This window comes from Acomys russatus, chromosome 9 (assembly GCF_903995435.1).
Source record: "Acomys russatus chromosome 9, mAcoRus1.1, whole genome shotgun sequence".
NCBI lineage: Eukaryota > Metazoa > Chordata > Mammalia > Rodentia > Muridae > Acomys > Acomys russatus.
In genome coordinates, this window is record NC_067145.1 from 33086585 (window position 1) to 33113222 (window position 26638).

Here is a 26638-nt window from a genome sequence, read left to right on the forward strand (position 1 = left end):
CAAAATGACGAGGCCCCAGCCAGGGTCGACTGCGTCAACTCAGGGCGCATAAGCAAACTGAGCTTGTGAATACAATTTGAGGATCCTAAGGTAATTACAGCCTCACCAGGGTATTCAGATAGAGGCATACCCAGGTGCAACTCTGGGGCTCTAGCTGACGGACAGCACAGCTCAGTAGCAGCTAGCAGGACTGGCGGCCACTAAGACGGGAGCCGTGGCGTGGGAACAGGGCGGCAGTCTTCTTGAACTCCTGGAAGCTCCAGCGCATCTGCTCCACCTCGGCTCTGTGCTGTGCCCGTGTACGGCTCAGCTCCTGCAGGAGATGCTCATTGGTGCTGACCAGGGAACTGGAGGATGAAAGGAGAGGAACTGCCGAGGCCCTGCCAGTGCCCAGCCTGCTGCTGTGTCCCCACTGCCACAGCCGGGCTGGACGTCCACCAGCATGAGGGCATGGCTTGCCCGTGCTCCCGCCAGCTGCTCCTAACTGCAGCAGTGCCACGGCCATCACTTGTTCATGGTCCCATTACCCTGTATATGACCTTTCTGTACCACACACAGGACACAGCCAGATTCCTTAGCTTGAGCAACTCCCCTACAGGCACTGTTGGTCACTGTGAGGTGACCTTGGGAATAAGCTACAGGAGCGAATGGTGATGTCTTTCCGACATACCACAGTTCTGTGACGAGACAATGATAGCCTTTATGGCTAGTAAACCCACATTCTGCCTCCAGAAAGACCCAATACTGCAATGTTTAATTCCCAGTCCTACTTGGTTAACTGTGCTGTGGCAACAGTACAGTGCAGAGCTGGATTCAGAGTGCTAGGACCTTTTGCGCAGTTTCTCAGTCCTGCCCTGTTCTCCAAGGTGGCCATAGTGAACAGCATCACAAGTTTAGATGAAGCCAACAGTGGCCTCTGCCGCTTTTGAAGATGGTCACCCCATTGAGTAATCTACCAAGTAGGTGCTGGCTCTGCTTGTTTAAATCACAGAAATGGCTGCTGAAGAATAGCAGCTTGCACATGAGTGAGCAAATGCCTGATGCCACTGTCTTCAGACTTCTACACCCTGCTCTGTCCATCTCTGGGCCAGGATGCTGAGAGCACAACCAGCAATGTCACTGGATGCTGCCCAGATGGCTGCTGGATTCCAGGAGTGCATTGCTTTGCCTGCCACTGCCTTGGCCCCTAAGTTAGTGGCTCAGATTCCTTCCTTCCATTCCTTCCCGCTGAGTCTCATCCCAGCCTTCTCTGCCAAAAGCCTTTCCCTCTAACTGTTGGAACTCAGGCCTGTAAAGGCTTAAAGGGAGAGCTTGGCTTAGTCTGACCCTACATGAAGGGATGGGGTCACCTAGTAAAGAAACAATGAAAAGAGGGGCTACAAGGGAGAAGGGGGGCCAGGGCTAGAGTAGTAACAATGACTACAGGCCTCCCCTCCTCACTGGAGGCTCCAGGAACAAGGGCTGTTCTGATGACCTGTTCTCACTGGGACATTTGTCTCCATCCCAACAGGATGAGGGTCTGCTTTGCCCATCTCAGCATTCCTAGTCTCCCTTTCACTACCCATATAGCGAGAGGTAGAAACAGAACTTCTATGTTTCTAAGTGAATGACCACTGACTGCAGTGAAGGGGGAAGTGCATGCTACAGGAACCGGGGCCCAGGGAGCAGAACATACCTCTGCATCTCTAACATGCACTTACCCGTCAGGTTTCCTAGTCCATGCCTCCTGGTTCATACACACCTCAGGGTCCATACCTCGGGCTGCGCGCTTCCCAGGCTACACTACAGAGTACACTCTTTGTAGTCCCCATCACATCTCGCTTTTCACCGAGGGAATGTTCGCCGATGTCTAAGTCAACAGGGCTGTGCACGGAGGTCCTCAACTTCTGAGAGATACTGGCAGCTGTTCCTTGGTGCCCCCCACACCCCCTGTGCCTCAGCCTCCCCCTGTGACCCACCTGTGGCTCTCTTGTAGCATCTGTGTGAGCTCCTGAATCTTGTCGTAGTGCTCCAGGTGCTGCTTCAGCTCCACAACTTCCCCAGAGAGCTGCTTCATGCTTGCCTGAAGCCCTGAGGGAGGAAAACAGGAAGCAGCTCTGTGTAGTGATGCTCATGCACACATTTTGCCCATTCTGGTGGGGTTTTTTTGTTGTTGTTGTTGTTGTTGTTGTTTTTAAGATTTATATATTTTATATGTGAGTGCTCTATCTGCATGCTCACTTGCACGCCAAAAGAGGGTATCAGATGCCAGTACAGATAGATGGTTGTGAGCCACCATGAGGCTGCCAAGAACTGAACTCAGGACCTCTGGAAGAGCAGCCAGTGTTCTTAACCACTGAGCCAGCCCCATTATGGTTTAAATAAAAGGCACAAAAAGAATATCAGCTAGTTGGGCTGGAGAGACGGCTCAGCAGTTAGCAGCACTGGCTGCTCTCCCAGAGGTCCTGAGTTTAGATCCCAGCAATCACATGGCTGCTCACAGCCATCTGTAATAAGATCTGATACCCTCTTCTGGTATGTATGAAAACAGAGCACTCATATACATAAAATAAAGAAATGAATCTTTAAAAAATAAATCGGATGCTCAAAGATGGGGTGAAGAGTATTGAGGTGACATCTATCTCCCTCTGTGGGGGCTAAAATCCCTGATGCCAGCAGAAAACTCCTCCCAGACTGCCTACAGTCTCCTCCTTCTTCAAGAGGCAACCTGCATCCACCAGGAGGCTTGAGGCTTAAGGAGAAGCACCAGGAAGTCTGTAGTGGCCACATTCCTGACGCACCCACTGATTCCTTCCTACCAGAGCCGGAGCTGGTATTCCCTTTCAATCTATGTGATTCTTACTTATTTCTGAGTTTCCAACTCAAAGAGAAAAGAGATGCCCCACTTATTGGCTCCCTACATCTGAACAAAGGATAAAAAAATCCATATGTAGATGCACAGCTGTGAAACTCTATAGTATCAGTAGCATCAAGAAAGGTACTCAAGGAGCCAGAGGCAGGCAGATCTCTGTGGGTTCGAGGCCAGCCTGGTCTACAAAGTGAGTCCAGGACAGCCAAGGCTACACAGAGAAACCCTATCTTGAGAGAGAGAAAGAGAAAAAAAGCCAGAAAGGAAAGCATGGCAAAAGATGACAACGACACCAGCATAAGGTCCTTCTCACCAATTAGCACTGCACAAATATCTTTGATGACTTGAGACAAGACACAGCCTCCCTAAGAGCATAGGTGAAAGGGATTGTGGGAAGATAGTGACGGCAGCCTGGTCTCAGTGCCTCCCAGGAACCTCACACTAACAAAACATCAAGAGAAGCTAGAGGAAAACCAAAGCCCCACAGGAGTCTCAACTCCCTCACCCAAGAGACTAGGTCAAGCCCCAGTGGTGTGGCAGGCATGATGTCTGCATCTGTGGGGACAATTTGTCATTAGTGGGGCACCTGACTGATATAATGTGGAAGAGACCCCAGAGGACCCATTTTCATGGGCCAATGACAGGACTGTGGTAGACTGAATGAAGGTTTCTTCTTAGTAAGGATAGACCAGGTGTTTCTGTAGTCTAAGGAGCTGGCCAGCCCCGTCCCTCTTAGAACGGGGTCTTCACTGGGGAAAAGAACTGCTGTAGGAAAGGACTGAACAAAGCATAACAACAGGGGGAAAGCCAAGAAATCTCCAAAGGAAGCAGCTGTATTTTTGATCCATATATTCAGAAAAGGTGCTGTGACCTATCTGGAGGACAAGTGCCATGTAAATGAGTGACAGAAAAGTCCTGCAGCTACAACAGAAGTGCAAGGAATCCTAGCTTCTGAGAGCCAGATCCACTGAATAGATCCAACCCACACACACCATTTCAAAATGAGTAAAGACAAGCAGAAAGTGACACAACCTGAGACAGAATTACCGAGTGTCAGAAAATTCATGTTACATTAGCAATAAAGAGCATTACACTAGAAGTGATGGCTAGAAAGAAAAAAGCCAAGACAATACAAGTAGCGTCTCACAGAAAGGACCAGTGTGGCGTGATTAGTCCTGAGGGCACAGAGGCATGCATACCTTAGTGGTAACCACAGCTCTGTGGAGGGTTGAACATAGAGCCCTAGGGAATGGCATGATTAGGAGGTGTGGCTTTGTTGGGAGTAGGTGTGGCTTTGTTGGAGGAGGAAGTGTGTCCCTGTGCAGGCAGGCCTTGTGGTCTCCTATGCTCAAGCTATAGTCCAGTATGGCACCCAGTATCCTTCTGCTGCCTGCGGATTAGGAAGCAGAACTCTCAGCTCCTTCTCCAGCACCATGTCTGCCCGTATGACACCATGCTTTCTGCCCTGACGATAATGGACTAAACCTCTGAAACTGTAAGGCAGCCCCAGTGAAATGTTTTCCTTCATCAAGAGTTGCCATGGGCAAAGTGTCTCTTCACAGCAATGACAACCTAAGACAAACTCTCAATATGGGCCCAAGACTCCCTCAATAAGAGGGAAACTGAGCCAACTACCTAGGACTGGAGAAGTCATGAATCTTAGGAGGATGATCCCCAACTGCACTTTAGATACCTGTCCTCACAGCCACAGCTAAGTGTGGGCCTCACCCCTCATCAACGAAACCTCTCTTTGCAACAGAGGGGACCATTACAGAAAACAACAACCAATCAAAATGCAAAGTTATGGAGCCCAGCCCCAATTGATACATCTATAAAACAACTCACCACACTAAAATTTCAGGAAACATTGTATGAGGTAGGGATGGGAAAGATTGCTAAGAGTCAGAGGATCAGAGGACTTGCTGTGAGACTGTTGTCGCCTGGTAATGTCAGAAGCTACACCCGCAAAGTCTTGTCAACATGACTGCCTAAACATGAGCTAACAAGAGACATGCCTAAGTAGATGGGGGAAGGACCACAAAACCTCAACCCTATACAAAGAACCACAGCCAACTAAGGAAGGTTGTATTTAGGGACACACACACACACACACACACACACACACACACACACACACACACACTCTGTATGTAACAGTAATTAGTGAAAAAAGAGGCCATAAGTTTGAAAGAGTGGTATATAGGAGGCTCTGGAGGGAGGAAAGGGAAGGGGACAATGATATAATTATATTATAACCTCAAAAAGAAAAGAAATAAATACAATGGGCTGATAGCTGAGGAATGATGCTCCCTAAACAAAACCCCTTTAATTTAAAAAAAAAAGAAAAAGAGTATGAGGAACTCTTCTCGTTCAACCAAACGCCCCAGTGATAGCGAGCAGCAAGAGATGTGAGGGGACACTAGCCCACGAGTCAGGCCTGGGTGGCACTCCTCAGCTGTGCTGCTCCATGTGGCAAAGGCTGTGGTACAAACGACCAGGCAGGAGGCAGATGGCTCCTGGCTCTTTCACATTTCTCTTGAAACAAGAGCAACGTGTACTCTGCAGTCTGCTGTCCTGCAGCAAACATGACTGACCACCTTAGGCATCTGAACCTGACTCTTCTTAAAATGGAAAAACAAAACGCCCCCAAAAGTGCAGAAGGACATGAAAATTATCTGGACCTGAAAGAAACAGTGATAACAAACAGCTGTGAAGACACCTGCTTTCTCAGCAAGCAGAAGAGCCAAGATCCAGATGGCTGTGGAAGGAGCCAAACAGAAGCTACCTCCACATACCATCCTAGACTAGCTGCTGCTGGCCGCCATTAACAGCTGGATTGTGCCTCCAGACCCACTCAGACAGTATTTACTGAGCCCAACTCTCAGCATAAGGCGACTTAGAATAACGTCAATGCAATGCACTCACGAGCACTCAAATTTTTACCAAGTAGAGTCACCAAATAAACTGTGCTCTTACCAGTGATCTGCAAAGTTATAGCGGTTGATGTGTCTGCATTTTTTACTTCTTTCTTCACACTGTACAGAAGAGATTTTAAGTTGCTATTCTCTTCCAACGATTTGTCCAAATGCTGTCTCACTGTGTCCTAGAGGCACAGAAAACAAATGTAGACAAGTCAAGTTCAGTCAAAATGTTTAAGGAATGGATAAAACTCACAATCACCACAGACTTGCTTCCCTTTTCATAGTATAATCTGAATCACAACACAAAACAAAAAATCACACAGTAAAGCCTATTTTCCAACCAGCAGGCTGCCCTAGGCTGACCCACCAGCAGGCTGCCCTAGGCTGGCCCACCAGCAGGCTGCCCTAGGCTGACTCACCAGCAGGCTGCCCTAGGCTGACCCACCAGCAGGCTGCCCTAGGCTGACTCACCAGCAGGCTGCCCTAGCCTGGCCCACCAGCAGGCTGCCCTAGCCTGGTCCACCAGCAGGCTGCCCTAGGCTGACCCACCAGCAGGCTGGCCCAGCCTGGTCCACCAGCAGGCTGCCCTAGGCTGACCCACCAGCAGGCTGCCCTAGGCTGACCCACCAGCAGGCTGCCCTAGGCTGACCCACCAGCAGGCTGCCCTAGGCTGACCCAGCAGCAGGCTGCCCTAGCCTGGCCCACCAGCAGGCTGCCCTAGCCTGGCCCACCAGCAGGCTGCCCTAGGCTGCCCCACCAGCAGGCTGCCCTAGGCTGCCGCATTGGAAGGAGAAGGACACAAGGAGAGGGGGGAGGAGGCAGGGTACGCGCCATAGGAATTCAGGTACAATACTAGAGGAGCAATGGCTGGTAGTTGGTGAGTCCTCTCTCCATGAGGATCCCACTGTCAGAGCAGATCCCCAGGGCCTTTACACTACTCAGGGTTATTAGCATCCTTGAGTCAATGCAAGCTGCCTATAAAGTCAGGGGTCCCACAGACCTGTACTCACCTGCCTACAACTCAGGTACCTGCAGGCAAACCCATAAAGGTCTGTGCTGTAGAGAGTGTCTGGCTGGGAGAGGAGTGGGAGCTGGTGTCCCCACCAAGCCTAGCTCACGGGGCGCTGCTGAGTTATTATGTACAGCCAACTCTTACACACGTGTGTGCCCGCCAGGCTGTGACGGGCACAGGCAGCAGGGCACTGAACACAGAGTGGGCAGGACATAATTCTAGATGCCACAGGAAGCTCCATGCAGGCTAATGCCCCTATCCTACGGAGCTCATCAGAGCTTGACAACAGTCCTTTCGGAAGGTGGCTCTTACTGGTCCATTACATGTGCTTCCACAGCTGTCCCAGGAGGTAGTTATCACCATATGAACTTCTGATCCAGTTGCTGGATGTTCTTTCTTCTCCAAGACTGGATAACCAGGAGCACAGCGCAGCACACTCAGTCAGACAGGGAACTTTAGCCCGTTCCTGCCTGGACACTTAAGGTTGCCCTTCAGCACAGATACTTTTGTGCATCACTTCCATACTGCAGCAGATGATACTAACTGCTGGGCCCTATCTATCGGGGTGCCACTGTTCCAGACTCAGCAGGGCTCACTAATACTCACTGAGTCTGCCTTAACAGGTGCTACTCGTTGCTTTCTTTCTTTCATTCAAGATTTATTTATTTATTATGTACACAGTGTTCTACCTGCATGTAACTTCTACAGGCCAGAAGAGGCTACCAGATCTCATTCTGGATGGTTGTGAGCCACCATGTGGTTGCTGGGAATTGAACTCAGGACCTTTGGAAGAGCAGCCAGTATGCTCTTAACCTCTGAGCCATCTCTCCAGCCCCTGGTTGCTTTCTTGTAAGAGACTATACTATGTCCCATGGGGCCAACAGTCCCACATAGACAATACTCTGCAGAGCACTGCAGTCCAGGCATACCGGGCTCTGGCCCTCTCCAGATGCAAGAGCTCTGTGCACATGCAGGACAGCCAGCGTTTTCACTGCAAGAGACCACCTGTGTCAGTTCATTGTTTTCTCTACAATGGGTTTCGAGTGTCATCTCTTATGTAGATCTTCCCAAAATGAAGATTTTTGTCAGGCAACTTAAAAGTTTCACCCAGGAATCCTGTGCTGTGTTCATCTATTTTACAAATGAAGTGACAAGTCCAGGCGGCAATCCAGGCAGCTGCTACAGGGACCCACTGACCCTGAGTACACATGGTCCTTAACTGTTCACCTTGCCAGATGTGGATCAATATATACATTGGCAGAGGAGACAGACTGGCATCCCCTTCTTGGTATACTGAAGACCCCCGCAGCCCTCACAGAAGCCCATGTGGCATCAAGACCTTCTGGGAGGGAGCCTGGAAGAGATCCTGACCTGTTAGGCTTTCAGATAAACGCTGAGTCTTGGCAGCTGATTTGTGCTCAGTTAATCTCAGTCTCCTGCAGGAGCTGGCCACAGCTTGTTGGCCCAGGTCTCTCACTTTGGGGCTTATGTACTACAAAGCCACAGAGCTAAGCAGAAGGTTAGCACGTGCTCCGGTGGGTGCACTGATAGGTGGCTCTACAGGCAATCCTTCCGCCTTTGATGTAACCATTAGCATAAACTTAAAGGGAATGAGCACAAACCACACAAGGATCAGCTTAGATGCCAGGTGCGGGTTTGTACAGTTCTCTCTGGGTACTAACTGCTGTTAGGGAATCCCCTAGACTCAAACACAACCATCAAATGTTGCCTGGTTGGTGCAGAACAGAGGAAAAGACCACAGATGACCCGGCTAGTTGGAACCTAATGCATCAGGACAAAGAAGCCTAGGCCAGGCACAGAGAGAGCATGGTTCATGCCTTCTTCCCTCATCTCTGAGGAGAGAGCACCAGGCAGAACTTTGGCAATTAGCAGCAATACCATCATAGGTTCACCATTTTCTGGGGCCTGGGTGTCAGTCAGATGGAGCTCTGAAGGCCACAGCCACTCATAAGGGGAAACTGCTTCGTCCTGGAGTGGCAAGAGGAAGCTCAGCAGTGGTTGTGGGGCTGCCCTCAACCCGCGCAGCCAGACCTGTCTTTCCCTTGCCCCCTGGACAAACAGAAACAGCAAAGAGCACTCACCAGCTCCCTCCTTGTGTTGGTGAGCTCCGTGGTCACCTTGTTCACTGTAGTAGTATACTGTTGCTGCTGCTCAGCAAGGCGGCTTTGCAGAGACTTATTTTCAAGAGACAGGTAACTAAGCCCTTCCTTTTCAAGTGCTGAACTGTCCTGAGCTGCTGTGAACTCTTGAAGAGATGACAAAACACGCCTGGCCTGAGCTAGGAGCAAAAGGAAATGCCATTACCATATCATACTATAGGATGGAGTACAAACAACAACAGCTCAACACACAGAAGACACATGACGTGAAAGTGGAGCACAGAGGGAAACAGAGACACTGGCACTTTGAAATCACCTTGCTTGGCTTCTCCATGAGAATAATGAATTTAGCTTTTAATTTACAAAAAAGGCAACCCTCAAGGCAAGGCTGCACATGCCAGGCAGGCACATCAGGAAGATGCGGTGAATGTATTAGGTGGCTTGGCCTAAAAACTCCAACGTGGCCACTGCATCATGACCATCACAGCGACCATGGACCACATCTGCTGCAGCAAGACACCGGCCCTGACTAAAGACTGGATTTATAGCCACCAGGATCCAGTACTGCAGTTCTCACAGTTTCTGATCCAGAAGCAGCTAAAAGGGACACAGCCCTGAGAAAAGTGGTCAGGAATTATGTTGGCTACTTCAAGTCAACCTGACACAAGCTAAAGTCATCTGAGAGGAGGGAACCACAACTAAGAATACGTCCTATAAGAAGGGAGGCCTGTGGGGCATTTTCTTAGTTAGTGATCAAGAGGGCGGGCCCATCCCATTGTGGGTGGGGCCATCCCTGGGCTGGTGGTCCTGGGTCCATAAGAAAGCAGGCTGAGCAAGAAGAGCAAGCCAGTAAGCAGCACCCTCCATGGCCCTCTGCGTCAGCTTCTGCTTCCAGTTCCTGCTCTGCTTGAGTTCCTGTCCTGACTTCCTTCAATGATGAGCTGTGATGTGGAAGTGTGAGCCCAATAAACCCTTTCCTTCCCAGGTTGCTTTGGTCACGGTGTTTTGTTTTTTGTTTTTGTTGTTGTTGTTATCATAGCAACAGTAACCCTGACTAATAAGACAGGAACCATGAAAAAAAAAAAGACAGGAACCATGGCCTGGTTCCCAAAGGACACTAACACGTAGCCCAGGCTTCTGGAAAGTAGCCATTACCTAGGATCAGAGCACAACACTGCATGAGAAACCCTAGTACACTCTCGTCCTGAATCTCCAGTATGCAGAAACAAACACACCTGAGTCCTCACTAGGGAAGACTAGTGGGTTCTTCTCATATGTCTGAAAATCTGTGAATCCAGGGCCCTGTACTCAGCCAGATGCACACAGAAGATCAGAAGACAAGAGATTCCCAGCCTTCCAAAAGCCACCAGAAGACAGAGTAATTGGAGACCAGTATTGGACACTGCCTTTGCAGCACTGGCAAGTGGTCGCTTATAGTCACAAAGCAGTCCAGTCACTAAGAAGGTCAGGGGCAGCAACAGTAGGAGGACATGTAATACCCACAAAGAGGATGTCTGTTATCTAGCTTGGGGACAATTATCCACTTTGCTGGAACCCCAGGTTGCGTGAACACTGAGCCCCAAACCTAGCAGGGGAGCAGCATCTACTAGTGCTGCCAGGACTCACCAAGGAACGCCTCGTTGCCATGCAGCGATCCACTGCCACTTGAGCACCTGTCTATCAGGTCAAGCAGAGCCTCCAGAAGTGCCACTTCCAGAGTAGGCTTTCGCTCAGGCACCCCTGCTAAGCAGAGTTTAGGAGACAGCTAGGAGGAAGACACAATGGTGAAGATTGGCTTTGAGTTGGCAGCTCATTGCAAAAACTAGGTCTCTAACGCAGTATGCCGGGATCTAAAATGCTTGTCTCCACAGTGGAAGAAGCCGGGGGAGGGGGGGCGGTCACAACCCTGAGCTGAGAACAAGAGTCACCTGCCTTGGAGACCCCCAGCTGTGAAGCCAGCTCCTCAGGAGGCCTCACAGCACCACCCTCTCCCATTTTCCTTCTTTCTCTCAATCCAGAACCTGAGAAACAGAGGCTGCAAATGGACATGGTCACATCACATATGGGAACAGCCCACAGAACTAACACTTGTAGTCAGAGGCCTGCCTCTCTCTAGCATGGTCCAGAAACCCAAGGAGTGACCTTAACAGGGACCCAAATAGCCAGCTTGGTTTTGCCTCAGGTCCAGCTTAGCGCCAATCAGACAATCAGCCACCTTGAAAGCCCTCTAGCTTCTAAGCCAAACCACTCTGCTTTCTAGACCTCTCGCTGTTTCCTTCTCAACAGGCTCTCAAAAATCTCCAATGCCCACCCTGCTCCAGCAGCTCTGAGGCAGTAGGCCTACTGCTACCTCGGTGGGCAGGCCTTGAGTCTCAGAGGCTCCAACTGGGCCACCTTGCTGCTACAATGGCGTAGTTCTGGAGCCTCTGGGTCCTTGAGGGTGTAAAAACTCTTAATTCCCTCATCAGGCATGAATCCTTCAGAAACCAGAAAATGTATTTCCAAGATTCGCCCCTCATGACAGTCATTGATGACTCAGCCTGCCATAAACCTGATTCCTACTTTGGAGACAAATATAAATATGGGGGAAAAAACATCCCTATTATGTGGCTGTGATTGCCTCTCAGAACCAGAGCACTACAACAGTGGAGCATGAGATCCAGGAATTTGTTTAAAAGCAACTTTCACTGTGGGGTCCCAGTTAATACTGAAAATATAAAAAATGGCAAGCAAGAGACCAAACGATTGTGGTGCTAAGACACACTGAATAGGAATGAGGTATGTTTCCAGATGCTGACCGCTCTGCTACAGCCACTCACCATTCTGGTGTCACTTGTGCCATGAGATGTCCGCTCTTCAGCCTCCAAAGCCTCAGAGTGAGATAAGGTCATCTGACTGTGGCCCTCCAAGCTATCCTGTCTGCTTAGACTGTCCTCAAGACCAGAGGGCCCATCAGCCCTCTCTAGGCAGCTCAGACACTCCCGGTCTGAAGGCACCTGGAATCTACCACCAGGCATCCTTCGCTTCCTGTACTTTTCAGGGACAGGCAAAGGATTTAGTATTTTCTGTGATGACAAACTTGACTTCTGAGAAGATGAAGCACAGTCCTCAACATCCACAGAGTCTGTAATACAGAGAAAATGAGAAGAGCCCTCGTTAGACTGAATTCTCTGGGATCTGGAGGCTGGTATTGTATTTTAAAAAGCACAAATGTGAATGTGTGTCCACCAGGCACACACACATGCACATCTATGTGCACACATACACATAAGGACACAAGAAGAAGAGGCAGGAGGTGGAAGGAGGGAGGGGCACAAAAGAGCAGACATGGTGAAACATGGATTTGGAGGCGAGCCTTTGTTAGTGCTTGCTCTTCATCAGCTCATAGAAAATAGATGTGTCAATGAAGTTCTCTATACGACATCATGTACGTGTGTTCCCAAGAGATTAAATGGGCTGGGATAATCAAATGCTATGGGGAGTCCTACGTACTTACTCACTAACCCCCCTGGGAGGACAGGTATGCTCGTTTCTAGGGGACAACAATGAAAGCAGGGACAGCATCGCGCAGGCACGACCCTGGCTGAACTCTGAACAGCCACATTACGTGACCACTATACTGTGGAAGGTCTCACAGATGTGACTGAAACAAATGCTCAAGGTAACAGGTTCATTTATGTTTCAATACTTACACTACAGATGCTCATGGCACACTCAATTAACTCACTGAATTTCCCTCATCTTTGGCATTAAAAATGTAGTGTATATTTAGAATAAAACATGTCTACGGGGCTCAAGAGAGATAGGGAGAAATGTGAGAAGAGGCAGAGTAAGAGTATGTGAACACAGTGGGAAAATACCAAGAAATTTATAAACTGGCAATTGAAAATATGGGCGTACGATAAATGTTGATGTGCTAAGACCTTTCCAAAGATATTTTAGAACTTCATATATAGTAAGTATAAAGACATCAGGAAAGAGTTGCAGCAAGCACTGTGGATTATGTGTGACCACACAGAAAGGCAGCTCAACCCTGGCAGGACTGGGTGGTTACCTAGCTGTGAAGTGACACGGGAGTGCGGCGCATGCACGTGGCAGGCCTCCGACGATGACGACGACACGCCATGCTGGGAGGGTAGCTCCCCGCAGAGCTGGTCCTGTGGTGAATGACCTGGACAGCAGCCTCTGGAGGTGGCTTTCTTCTTCTCATAGCCTCGCCTCACTGAGTCCCCACATTGGTGTTGGAGGGACAAAGGGCTCAACAGATGTCTGGACTCTATTTTATTAAAAACATTTTAAGTCTTACTTCATTAAAAATTACACTGTAAATTTGTGAGAGTATATGAAATTAATAAAATATACTTTCCTTAAATCAAATAAGACAAAAAATACTGAGTAAGTTAACATAGCAGTCAACACTGCAGTGAATTCCAGATAGTTCTACAGGGAGAAAACTAGCAGAGGTCAGGGTGACAAGTAACCAAGATGGGGCAAGGGGCAGTGTGTGGAAGACAGAGGGAAATACATGCATGTCAACTGCCTCAACAAATGTCCAGAGTAGTCACGTGATAACTCTTTTCAACAGATGCTCAGCATAACTGGAACTAACAGGTCTTGACCAGTGATACAGGGCTCTCACTCCACTCAGCATCAACTCCAACTGTGGCCTGTGCACAAACCTGGGCAGTCCTTCTATGTACGATGTGGAAAAAGGTCTCATATTAGACATAATAAAGCACATTCTATTATAGAAAAAAAAAAAAACTATTGGGCTTGGTTATTCTTTGAGACATTGTTAGGAAAGCAAAAAGGCAATCAATCAAAGGAGTGAGAGAAAGGTCTCAGATCCAAAATTCACCTAGTTTGTATGATTCAACACCTGCCCCCCCCCCTCGAAAGAAAGAAAGAAAGAAAGAAGCCTGCTAAACAACAGGGTGGGCAGGCTTTGAAGTATACCCATGAGAGGTTAGGGCTAAGAGGACTGAGAACAGCAGTATTGGGAGACTGTGGCTTGGGAGCTGCTAGCTGCAGCAGGAGTGGCTCTGGGAAACTCTCCATGGAGTACAAGACATTAAATTAAAGCTTCTAAGTAAGTCTCCAGTGAAAGGCAGAGTGCCTTGGTTGTGCACATTAAGTTTACACAGTTTGAGAAGTTCTGAGATCCTGGTAGGTACAGTGGCTTACTCATGCTCCTGAGCACTGGCATATCATGAGAGCCCAGTGACTGTTCCCTGTGGACATGTAGCTTTCTTGTTTATATCAGACATTTTTTTCCCTATGCTTTGAGAAAGAATGAAATTCAAACCACTGCAATTAGGACTAGACTCAACTTAGATCCATTGATTTTTCCCTTTGAAATTCCATAGTACAATAATTAGTATTCAAAGCCAATACTATAAGCATCATACGTATATGCTCAAGTCAGGGCTGCCTGAACCACAGAGCCTTCACTGTGCTGCACAGCGCACCTTGACCATAATAGAGGTCAGTCTCCTGTTCCTTTTGGCTGGAGCTTGTGGTCCCAGGAGGATTGCTTAGGTCCCATTCACACTCAGCGATGAGATTCAGGACAGCCTCGTCATCAGCATCCATGACCAAGCACTTCTTGGCTGAAGTATCAACACATCTGTTTCTGGAGTGGTATGGTCTGCAAGGGAAGAGAAACTCTGCAGTGTCTGCAAGCCCATGATAGTCCTCCCTACATGAGAGTCTCACACATCTCTTGGAAAGAGATTGTTGGCTGGATGGCTCTCATTACAAAGGAACCTGGACGAGAGACTGACCTAGAACAGCAGGGTCATGAGATGGCACCAAGCCTACTACCCCAGACTAAACAGAAATCCACTAGAATTAGCTAAAAAATAAAAAATTAAAGTTCTAGAATGTTCCTCTATTCCTACAATCCTCTAACATTAAAATTAAACTTGTTTCTATCCTGGCACATCCACAAGAAAGACATGTGATTAAGAAAGGTAAAGGACTGCACATTCCTGATGTTTATAGCATCTACAGCTGAGGGAGGCAAGTCTATGGCAATCTCTGCTCTATCAGTAATCAATATGCTAATTAAACACACTTCAGGGGCCACATATAACAAGAGGAAAATTCACAAAAATTGTTCAGAATTGCCACCAAACTTCAATGAGTAAGAACAATCCATCCAACTGAGTAGAGAAACTGACTTCCAGAGATGCTACCAAACTTTCTATTCAAAAATGTCCAGACGCTACCAAACAAAAAAAGAAGGTGCAGACTGTACACACACACACACACACACACACACACACACACACACACACACACACACAAACTAAAAACAAACAAACAAACAAACAAACAAAACCCTAACCCCATCAAATTCAGAAACTACTTGACAAAGTCCAGACATTTCAGACTTTCTAGACAAAAAATTTGCTCAATGGGCTGGAAGAAACCATGAGAAAGAACTAGAAGAAGATACGAGAACAAGGTCTCATTAAATGGAGAATACTGACAATAAGCACGAAGCACTGAATAAGTATCTGGATAGCATCCTTAACTGGTACCGTGGTAACTGGATATCTACACATAGAAAAATGAAATGATTCCTTTCTCTGATCCTGCACAAAAATCAATTCCAAACGAATCAAAGATCTCAGTGTTAGACTTGACATGGTCCTGAGTACACTTGAGGACATAGCCTCACGTTAAGGACTTCCTGAATAGGACAACAGTCACCCAGGAAATAAACTAACAACCTACAAGTGGGACTTCATGAAATTCAAAAGCTTTTGAGTTGCACAGGAAGCTATTAATCTCCTGAAGAGGCAGCCCACAGGAAGGGGGGGATCTTTACCAGCTACATATCTGATAAAAGATTAGTATCCCAGAATTGGGGAGGCAGAAATAGGTGAATTTTGGGGGCTAGCCAGACAGACTAGCCACTTGAGAAGCTCCAGAGTAGTGAGAAACCTTAGTATCAAAGACGGGGTACCCAGTTGGGTAAGGCTGTTGGCTACTTTTCTCCTTCAGAAGTGTTGTACAGTGCCTCCCAGCACTGTCGAAGCTCACCCATAGGACAGTTTTCAGGGGAGCATCCGTTTGATTTCTCCCCGTCCTATGACTCAGAAGCTGTGTCTTAGAATCAGACTTTGGAAGGTAACCAGGAGAATAAGAGGCTGTGGAGAGTTCATCTCTAAATGGGACTATATGTCACCCTCACCACAAGTGTTAGGGATCACCTTGGAAGAAGGAAAGGAAAAATCTAAGAGCTGGAGGTAGTGGACATCTGCAGCGAAACAGTATTTGTCAGACCTGACAGTGCTGGTCCACATGTGAATTCATAGTGGATATGACTATGTGTACAAGACCTGCAACAGATGAGGCCTGCCCACATCTCAGCAGACAGGAGAGGAGCTCGTCTGTGCCGAGACGCTATTGGCAACTGATAGTTGCTAAAAGAAGAATGTCAGCTTTCCTCAAGGATATGGCCCTGAGAAGCTACTCATGGTCCAGCAGATGATCTTATTATACCCACACATAAGGGATGCACTGAGTGGACTCAGTGGGCTAAACACACACACACACACACACACACACACACACACACACACACACACACACACACACACCCCAAGTTATAGGAAGAAAAAGTTGCAATAGTGATAGGATAGGAAGGAATTGGAGTGGAGGAAAACGAGGTGAAAAAAGGGAGTATGGTAGTGTCCTCAGGAGATGGGCCCAGCGGTGAAGTGCTTACTGTAAGCACAAAGCCCTGAGTTCAGCTTCACATGCACACAGGTAACAGCTGGGCACGGGAGCACGCACCTGTGTTCAGCATGGGTAGGAAGTAAGTAGGAAAGATTGGGGAATCCCTGGTTCTCTGGTTAAGTGCTCTATCAGAGTCAACGAGTTCCAGGCTCAAAAGCTAAGGCAGAGAGTGACTAAGGAAGATAGCTGAAATTGACTTTTCACTTCTGCATACATGCATGCACCCAGGTACACACACAGATATGTACAACCACACACCCACAAACACAATAGTGGGTGGGTGGCACCTGAGGAATAACTTAGGTTATTTCGTTTCATTTGATAAAGAGTTGTTAAAACAGCTCATAAATGTAGAAGAGAAAAGTAATTTAAAATATTGAAATAGCACACTAAAAGTATATATCCAGCCAGGTGTGGTGGTTTGTGCCTTTAATCCCAGCACTGGGAAGGCAGAGGCAGGTGGATCTCTGTGAGTTTGAGGCCAGCCTGGTCTACAAAGCGAGTCCAGGATGGCCAAGGCTATACAGAGAAACCCTGTCTCGAAAACAACAACACACACACACACACACACACACACACACACACACACACACACACACGCACACACAAAATCTCTCTCTCTCTCTATCTATGCATCTATCTATCAAGTCTCCAACACAAAAGCAGTAACAGGTGCTAAGGAATAAAAACTGGCATAAGGCACAGAAAAGAGAACAATAACAGAGGTCCTTCCTAATCAGAACTACAATAAATGAACATGGACTGAGCTCTCCAACTAAAGGACAGAGATTGACAGAATAAATGTAAAGCACGATTCAACCATACGGTGTGTGCTAAGACTCTCACTATAGAGACAGCAAAAGGCCTTGGAGGGTTGATATCTGCCCAGCTCTAGTGCTCTAAGCTAATTACATAAATTACGGTCTCTCTGTGTGTCAATTATTTCAATTTTTCTACCCTGGCTAATTCTCAAATAATTGACACACAGAGAGACCATAATTTATGTAAAATAGCCTAAATGTCCATCAACTGACAAATGAGTAATGAAAATGTGGTACATCGACACAATGGAATACTATTCAACTGTTTTAAAAAGTGAAATTTGCAGGTAAATAGATAGTGCTAGAAAAAAAAAATCATTCTGAATGCAGTAATCCAAACCCCAAAAGACAAATATTGAATGGTTTCTCTTGCATGTGGACCCTAAGCCTGAGCTTTTAAGCTCTCCACATGTGTGCTACAATCCACTTGACAGAGGTTGGGTAACTATTAAGCAATTAGAAGGGAGGAGAGGATATCCCAAGGCAGGGAACTATATTGCTATGGAAAGACAGGGAGGAGACTGGAGTGGGAAGATTAAGTGGGCAAGGTGATATACATGGAGAGTCAGGAAGGGAATACGGAGGGCAGGGCGGGTAACTAACACTACCGGCCATTTGAGGGGCTATATGAAAATCTGTACTGTAGAAGTTTCCTAAAAATATGTATGTGCTAGATAGTTGTATGTCAACTTGAGACAAACTAAAGTCATCCAAAAGAAAGAAACATGAATTAAGAAAATACCTTCAAAAGATCATGGGTGTAGGCAAGCCTGTAGGACATTTTCTTTATTAACAGTTGATGGGGGAGGGCCTAGCCCCCAGCCCACTGTGGGTGGTGCCATCCCTGGGTTGGTGGTCCTGGGTTCTACAAGAAAGCAGGCTGAGCAAGCCACAGGGAGCAAGTCAGTAAGCAGCACTCCTCCATGGCCTCTGCATCAGCTCCTGCCTCTAGGTTCCTGCCCTGTTTAGGTTCCTGCCTTGACTTCCCTCAGTGATGCACTGTCACTTGGAAGTGTAAGCTAAAATAACCCTTTTCTTCCTCAAGTTGCCTTGGACATAGTGTTTCATCACAACAACAAAAATGTGACGAAAGCAATGCACATATATGAAAGGAAAACAAATTTTAAAAACAGAAAGAAAGCATTTTCTCTATAAATTATAGATTGGCTAAGACAGCTGCTGGTGTGCTAATGCTGTCTCTTAGAGCCATAATGTGAATGGCAAAATTAAAGAAAAAGCTAATATAAGAGGCACCAACAGCTCCCAAATGCAATGTTCTATATAATGGTTGTCTACACAGCAGCTTTCTTGTTTGAAACAGGCTGGCAGTACCGAAGGAACTTCTAAAGAGACAGAGATAGACCTGTACCACCATCTGCTTGTGCCCCAGTCAGAACTGAGACCTTCTTCCATCTGCTCTGCACACTGGTCCCTCAGGGGCAGTTGGCACATAGACACTCATGCCTGATGGTTGAATGTCCCATCAACAGGCAAGCTTGAATCCATCTCCGAGTGCAACCACATCAGTCTATACCTTCCAACTGGCAAAGTGGCTGGGAAGTTCTCCTTCGAGACCAGTGAATCCTCTGAGGCAAAATGAAGCTGGGAAGCCTTCCGCTCACTCTCTCTCACAGGACGGTCATCTAAAAAGAAAAATCCCCAGAACTGTAGAGGCCAACAGGGGCAGATGATGTCCACGTTCTTCATGAGAATGGACACGCCTAGTTCCCCAGCTGGAGCTCACAATATAGAAAGGCTTTGGTGCCTCGGGGTGGACACAAGCTCATCACAGCGAATGGAAGCATCCCTCTGGAATGATCTCTGGTGGCTACACTTGGCTTCCCCACAATGACAAGTATAATGCCAGAGGCTAGCCTATGCCCTCAGAGCCCACAGTCCATGAGCTGCTCCTGGGACAGGTTGATGCCCTTTGCAAAAGTAGGACACATGGGAGGTGCACCAACATTTAAGACATGCTTCTTAAATGATTATTAAATATCCATGCCAGCCATTGGATTAGTCTTGGCACATAAGCACATTAGAGGGTCTGCAGAGAGGAGAGTCCTCAACACAATGAAGAAGACTGACACTATGCAAGTTTGCTCTTAAAGGTGAGTTGAGTCCTCAGAAGCCCAGTGCTGGAACAGAGACAGAGGTGAAATCCCACATGGCCCATACAGACACCCGAGGTCTCAGAAGGCCTTGACCAAGAATTCCTGGCATCCCTTTATTGCAGCATTCATGTTGCACATCTATTTAAGTTCCCATGCTATCTTCTAAGCAGTATTTACTCTACGGCACAAAATTATAGAAAATAGTAAAACGTAAGGAAAAAAACCCCACAATGTCATATAACGTAATTACACGTGTCTTCTCTGGAGTAGGAGAACATGTCTAAGCTGAGATACTTTCACCTCAGAAGCAGTGCTAATCCCTCGACTACTCTACCAGAACTCCCTCACACCTGTAGCCCCCTTTCCCCAGCAGTAGCCGCTCCCCCCCGCCCCCCGCCCCCATGCCCTGGCCCTTTGCTCTTTCTCCACAACCTATCCAGAGCCTTCTGAGCTCCCACCTACAACCAGCACTAAGGCCCTCTGCAGGCCCCACACAGCATGGAGCAGCTCTTCTTCCGGCATCTGCTGATCCAGGGCCTTTGGACCGCATTTTTTTAACAGCTGATTTCAGTAATATCCCTTTGCTGTGTATGAACCCACCTCTTACATTCTTCCTTCATCTAACCTCGGTATGATTCTCAATCTAAACTTTTCTGGCAAGGAGGGGAAGGCAGTGATTTAAAACTGAAGAGTCTCAAGACTACCCACAGTTGTAGCGCTTCTAAAAACAAGGCCAAATTCAACAGTTTATAAGTTACTTAAACAGTCAAAGAAAGGACAGAACACAAGTGCTTATTCCTTCCGACTATCTTCAAATTAAACACAGAAATTCCAAGTATGTTTTAACTAACCAATGTGTTTTGGGCAGTTAGCCCATCTGCCCCCAGGCTCAACACTTGTGATCTCTTTTCTCAGGTGCTTTCCATTTTGTTTTTTGGGCTAAGTCCTCTCATGGGGCTAGAACTTGGTGATTAGGTTGGGCAGGCTGGCTGGCTAGTGAGACTAACCCCAGGAGGAAAAAGGACACCCCAGTGCTAACGGGGGATTTGGGCCATCAGTGGAAAAAAAACCAAACAAACCTAAAACAGCTTCTGTTTCCAGCAGGGAACAGCAGCATGATCTATCCGGGAGTCCTCGCTGCATGAGGGTGCGAGGGCAGCAGATCCTCTACGTACCTAGCTGGCAGAGCTTGGGGAGCAGGTGCACTACAAAGAGGCGGTAGTCAGACTCCTTCTTCACTACAGGGTTAAGCCGGAAGTCCACATCCTGGAGCTCCGTTAGGGAATGGAGCCTAAATACTTCTGCTAACGAGGAAATAGAGTTGTAGTAGAGGTTGAGACTCTCCAGTGAGACCAGATACTGAATGCCCTGTTAATAAGAACGAAGCTCAGTTAGTTCATCATGAAAAATAAACCACTGGTGGTGGCTAGCCAATTTAAACATGCTCAAATGAACACATACTACTACCAGAAAAAAACAAAACAAAACAATGCTACATGTTATTTGTGAAGTATATGCTCCAAGTGGGGCAGCAATCATACGGGGTGTCTGAAGAGAGGTCTGTGAGTCCAGCAGTACTAAGCACAACTATTCTCTCTTGAGTGCCCAGTATGAATCAAGCTATGTGATTTACACAACTTCATTTACTCTGCATACACGCAGATTAAGAAGCTAACTCTTAGGGTTTTAGAGAGGAGCCAACCCTTGGTTTAGCCAAAGCTGTGTTTTGTTGTTTGAGATAGGGTTTCTCTGTGTAGCCCTGGCTGTCCTGAACTCGCTTTGTAGACCAGGTTGGCCTTGAACTCACAGTGATCACCTGCCTGTACCTCTGCTCCCTGAGTGCTGGGACTAAAGGCGTGGGCCACCACACCCAGCTTGGTTTAGCCAAAGCTGGACCCTGTACCTAAGTGAATGAAATCGATGTCACCATGTTCCCAGGCAACGACACCCTATGTTTATTTCAAGGCAAGGCCCTCCTCTTTGAATTGAGCCATAAGCAGCATTTCTATAAACTCCCCACTTGTGTCACCTTGGGAGACTTATTTTCTCATGCCTGGGTACCTGCAATGAGCTTCAAATTCACACACTGCCATTTAGGGTAGAAAACCAAATACCAGGCCATGAATAGATACAAAGTACAGAAAGAGGAAACAAAGCAGATGAAGGGATAAAAAGGGAAGGGCATGCACAATTTAGTCTTTGGGACCTTGTTTCATTCCCTTTAAAGATAATCCATCTCCTTCAGAAAGCTATGACTTTGGTATTTAAAGCAGTTTAAAGATGTAACGGGGTGGGTTAGACACTTGGCTCTAGATAAACATTAGCGACAATGTAATACAATTACTCTAAATGCACAGTTTATAAGCATTTCAAAACATGCTGCATTTTCTTAATCATTAAAATACATCCCTCTAATACTAAGAATGGTAAATTTTAACAGGTAGCCTTAAACGCACCTCAAGACTAACCAAGGAGTTACGTGAGAGATCTAAGGATTTTAGAGCTGTCAAATGCATCAGAGAGTTCCCCAGGTGAGTAATCTTCTCTTGGTATGTTCCAGGAATAGACAAAGATCGAAGATCAGCTAAGAATAGAAAAGTGTACGGTTTTACTCCTTTTTGAAATGTTAAAACAGTATAATAGAAATTGAATTTGAGGGAATCTTTTGGAAATTTTTAGAAACACAGCAGATACTGACAGTCAGATTTGGCTTGATCAAAGTATAATTAGGCTTACAGATTCTAACCTAGGCCCATCGGTGTACTTCTTACAAATCAAAGGTTAGCATAAAATTCCAGAAGTCATGTCAGCAAGAATCCCCTGCCCTGGCTGTGTGCTCACCTTGATCCCTTGTCACATTACTTGTCCCCCACCATCCCAAGGAGCACAGCAAGACTCTGCTCCCTCATTTTCTCTTAGCACTGTTCCACCTATGGACCCCTGCTTCCCTACCCTGCTTATTGGCTAAAAACGTCTACTTGCCCATGTCATACCGGGAACAGAATGTTCTCTCCTCACACTGCAAAACCCGACTGTATTCTGTGCCCATCTCAACAGCCCTGAACAGTCTTTTTTTTTTTTTTAATGTTCTTGATTTTTTTTGCTTGTTTGCTTTAGAGTGAAATCTAGACAGCCCAGGACGGCCTTGCATGCTAGACCTTCTTGCCTCAGACTCCTGACGATTACAGGCTCAATTCCACCACTTCTTAGCAAGTTCCTGGACAGCCAGAGCTACACAGAGAGGCCCTGTCTTTCAAACAACGAATGAATGAATAAATAAATGAACGAATGAGAGAAAATAGGCTGAGCACTAGTATTCATTGCTGTCTGCTTCCAAATTGCAAATGCAATGTGCACAGCCACCTTATGCCCTAGCTACTATGCCTGCCTCACCTTGGCTTTTATCTCTTCTAGAATAAATCTTTTCACTGTCACTTGTCAGAGATTTCATACAGGAAATGAGAAAATCCCCTGATACACCCTCTTAGGAAACAACAAAACCGCTCAACAGAGAACCCTTCTGACCGGACTGAACACTATCAGCCAAGGAAATCGCCTTGACATTCACCAGCATTCCACTCAATAACACACTTTTTAAGTGTGCTTGCAACACTCTCCAATAGACACCAGATTCTTGGCCATTAAACAACCTCTGCAGATTTAGAACCAAATCATACACACTACGTTCTCTGACCACAATAGAATTGCACTGACATTAACAACAGAAAAACAGCAAGAAAACCTCCAGACACAGGATTTAAAAAAAAAAAATCCATTCCTAAAGTAAATATAAAAAAGTGAATAATTTCCAAATAACTCAGAAGGTCTAAGAAGATATCTAAAGGGATATTTTAAAAGCATATTGAAATCAATGAAAATCAGAGCCAGCCATGGTGGGAATCTGACTAAAACTCCAAGGCCAGCAGGTTAAATATGAAGATCAAGGGCATCTTGGCTTAATACCACACTTGAAAAATTATAAAGGGTTGGGGTGAAATTCCATGATAGAGCATTTGCTCACTATATGCAAGACCCTAGGGTCTATCTCCAGTACCTTTACAAACACAAGAGCAAGCACTAATACACTAACAAACGTGTGTGCAGCTGAGTGATACTTAAAGAGAAAATTATAGGTTAAAATATTTAAATTATAAAGCAAGCTTTAAGTTTCATTTCCAGAATCCAAAGAGTAAAATAAATGCACAGCAAGCACAGAGAAAATAAGTAGAAAAAAAAAAAGAAGTAAAACTTAAAAACAGTAAAATGATCAGTAATAAGCATAAATCTCCAACACGACTGAAAACAAAGCCTGATTATCAGTATCATTTATGGAAATGAGGATGTCCCTACAACCCCACAAGCATTAATAAATTAATAAGAGAATGTTATAGACAGTTCTATGTACATGTTTGACAACCAAGAAAAAAATGAATTAACTTAGGTAAAAAAAAAAAAACCCAGATTATAAAAATTCACTCTAGATGAAATCACTATAATTGTGAAAGTCGAATTTGTAGCCTAAAATCTTCAACAATGGAAAAGTTTAGGTATCCATGGTTTCACTGGAAAAGCCTGGGGGGCCCGCCGGGGTGAGGGTTGGGGCAGGGGAGTGTTAAAAGATCAGCACAAATTCTACAGGACCTCTTGCACAAAACATAGAGAGGCCCTGATGCCCATACTATGTAAAAACCAGACCTGCATCCCTCATAAACACTAACACAGAAACCCTCAACGAAATACCACGGGCCAAGACAGGAATGCGGCACAGCTGCATCCGCACTGAGGCAAAACTATCAGGACAGGCAGGGAACCATGAACCCCAGTTGTCGGTCCCACACGCACCCAGGTCGCGGTGGGAACCCAGGCCGCTGCGCTCCCGGACAGTCTCCTCGCTCAAAACCAACCGCTGGCCCGGCGCCATGGTTTCAAACCGAACGCTGGCGCGCGGCGCCTGCGCAGTATGGTGAACTGGACTGAGCAAGACCAACGCTACAAGGGGCGGGTCCAAGAGGGTGGGCGGAGCATGGCTTGTGGCTAAAGCTTTCTCTTAGGCACGTCGTTTACACTTACTCTATGGCAACCTCATCCTGCACTGGACCCTTCCCAGGACAGCCGCATTGGGTGCAGTGTGGTCTGCGGTAGCAGCTGCTAATGCCTGGGGACATTTTTTGCCTATTCCCACTTAACGTTCATTTTCTCCTACACCCTCCAGCCGCCTTCCCTCCGAGGGTTCAGTCTCTGGGGTGCTCCACTTGCTTGCCACCAGAACCCCTCACACAGAGGCTTTCCTATGAAGAGACAGGCTGTGTGCAAAAGTTTCGCAATGTTTTCTTTGTTGAAAATCCCTTCATGAAACCCGAGGTCTACTGAGTAGAAATATGTACTTCTAGAAGACTACCAGGCAGTGAACAGATAGATACCCAAGCTTTTCAGAAGCAAAATAAAGTCCTTGGTGGCTACCATCTAAGAGAAGTCGCACCTCGGGGCGCAGCACAGGCGTTTTTCATTTTATTTTGCCTGCGGGGAGGTCAGAGTCCAAGCGGAACCTTGGGGAAAGGGGTGGTGTGTCTGGGACAGAGACCCAGGTCCAGCTTTTCTTCTGTAATGGAAGAGCCAGCAGGGGCTTTGGAAATAACATTGAGGAAAGAAGACTACTAAGTTCTCTTTAGCGTGGCTTATTAAGTACCACCAGCAAGGGTGACATTACAATGTGAGCCACCTGAAATGTGTCTAAGCTGTCTTATGTGCCCAGCTCTTGCTCCCTTTAAGTGAACATCTAATTGGATAACGTCCTCAGGTTCCATTTGAGGTGTTTTTTTGGAGTGAACCAATAACACTGGAACTACATTTGGTGTAGCTGAAAACACAGAGCTGGGAACAGTGATGTGACACAGAGATAGAGATGGTGAGCCACGCTGCCTCTGAACTCATAAAGGTTTCCCACCGAGACCTGAAGGTTTCTTAGCAGGAACCTTCCTTAGCTGGAGCCTCACGGTGTGATTTTCCTTACCGCCTGGAGAGCTGGCAGGCAGCTCTTCCACCTAGGACACTCTCTTGATCTCACATATTCTCCTCTCCCATGCTGCCCCCAATCTTGGCATTCATCGGCTGTCTGAGATGGGGTGAGGAGAGCCGCTGTGGCCATGTAAGAGGCTTGTAAGGACTGTCTCTTTTTTCTTATAGGATATCTCTGTAAGCCATGACAAAATATGTGCTGCTTAAGACCCACAATCCAGGCTAGCTGGACACTGGTAGGGGGTGAAGGAGGCCTTCCTGACTCTCCCTACCTGATACCTCTTGCATTTTTCTAGAATCTTCCATGGAGGCTCTCACTCCCCAATCTGAATCCCTGAACCTATGAGCTCCAAAAAAATATGGGGTCAGTCATCTTCAAAAAGACCAGGAAAGAGACAAGGTAGCCTGAAGGTGACCTTGTGTGCCAGAAAAAATATGGGTACAAGCTGGCTCCTGAGGGCGTCTGCCTTTGGCCATAAAGAGTAGGAGGAGGAGACTGTGGTATTGATTGAGAGTTTTAGATAGGAGGTATGTAGGACTGGGCTGGTTAAGGTTGAAGTCTGACATTTCCAGATAGCCACATATCTCAGTCTATAATGGTATACTCCCTTTCTCGACACAGTTCTCTCTTTCCCTGATCTGGGGACCTCAAGATCCCTTAAGGAGCATCACATAGCCTTCAGGGAAGATTACAGGCCCCACCCTTTCCTGATAGAACCTGTTCAGCAAGCACTGGGGATTTCTGGAAATACCCTACACTATGCTAAGGAGATCCTAGACTTCAGCAAATGACCTTTAATCGTACCCAGATGTTCTTCCCCCACCCATAAGATAATTAAGTATTGTAGGCAAGATGGGTCATGTAAGGGAGATAAACATGTTTTTGTTTTGATCCCAAATGTGAGATGGGGAAGAGAGCAGGATGCTTGCCACTTAGATGTGAGATAGCAGGATGGTTTTCCACTTAGAAGTCGAACCACTTCATGGGGGAGCGTGGTTGTTGCTAGCTGAAAAACATCCTTGAATAGACTGAGGGGA

At 46.8% G+C, this 26638-nt stretch overlaps 1 protein-coding gene across 1 annotated transcript; it reads right to left on the reverse strand.

Annotated features, from left to right (window-relative positions):
* On the reverse strand, positions 1 to 24530 carry Cep72 (centrosomal protein 72). Its single transcript, XM_051150889.1, has 12 exons — positions 24428 to 24530; positions 22042 to 22169; positions 20761 to 20953; positions 19006 to 19114; positions 14370 to 14548; positions 12956 to 13177; positions 11721 to 12025; positions 10528 to 10666; positions 8884 to 9080; positions 5825 to 5951; positions 1959 to 2070; positions 1 to 347 (listed from the first exon to the last, which is right to left on the reverse strand). Exons 1-12 carry the CDS (start codon positions 24504 to 24506, stop codon positions 182 to 184), a joined length of 1956 nt encoding a protein of 651 aa, XP_051006846.1. The 5' UTR covers positions 24507 to 24530; the 3' UTR covers positions 1 to 181.
* Positions 24531 to 26638: the final 2108 nt, after the last annotated feature.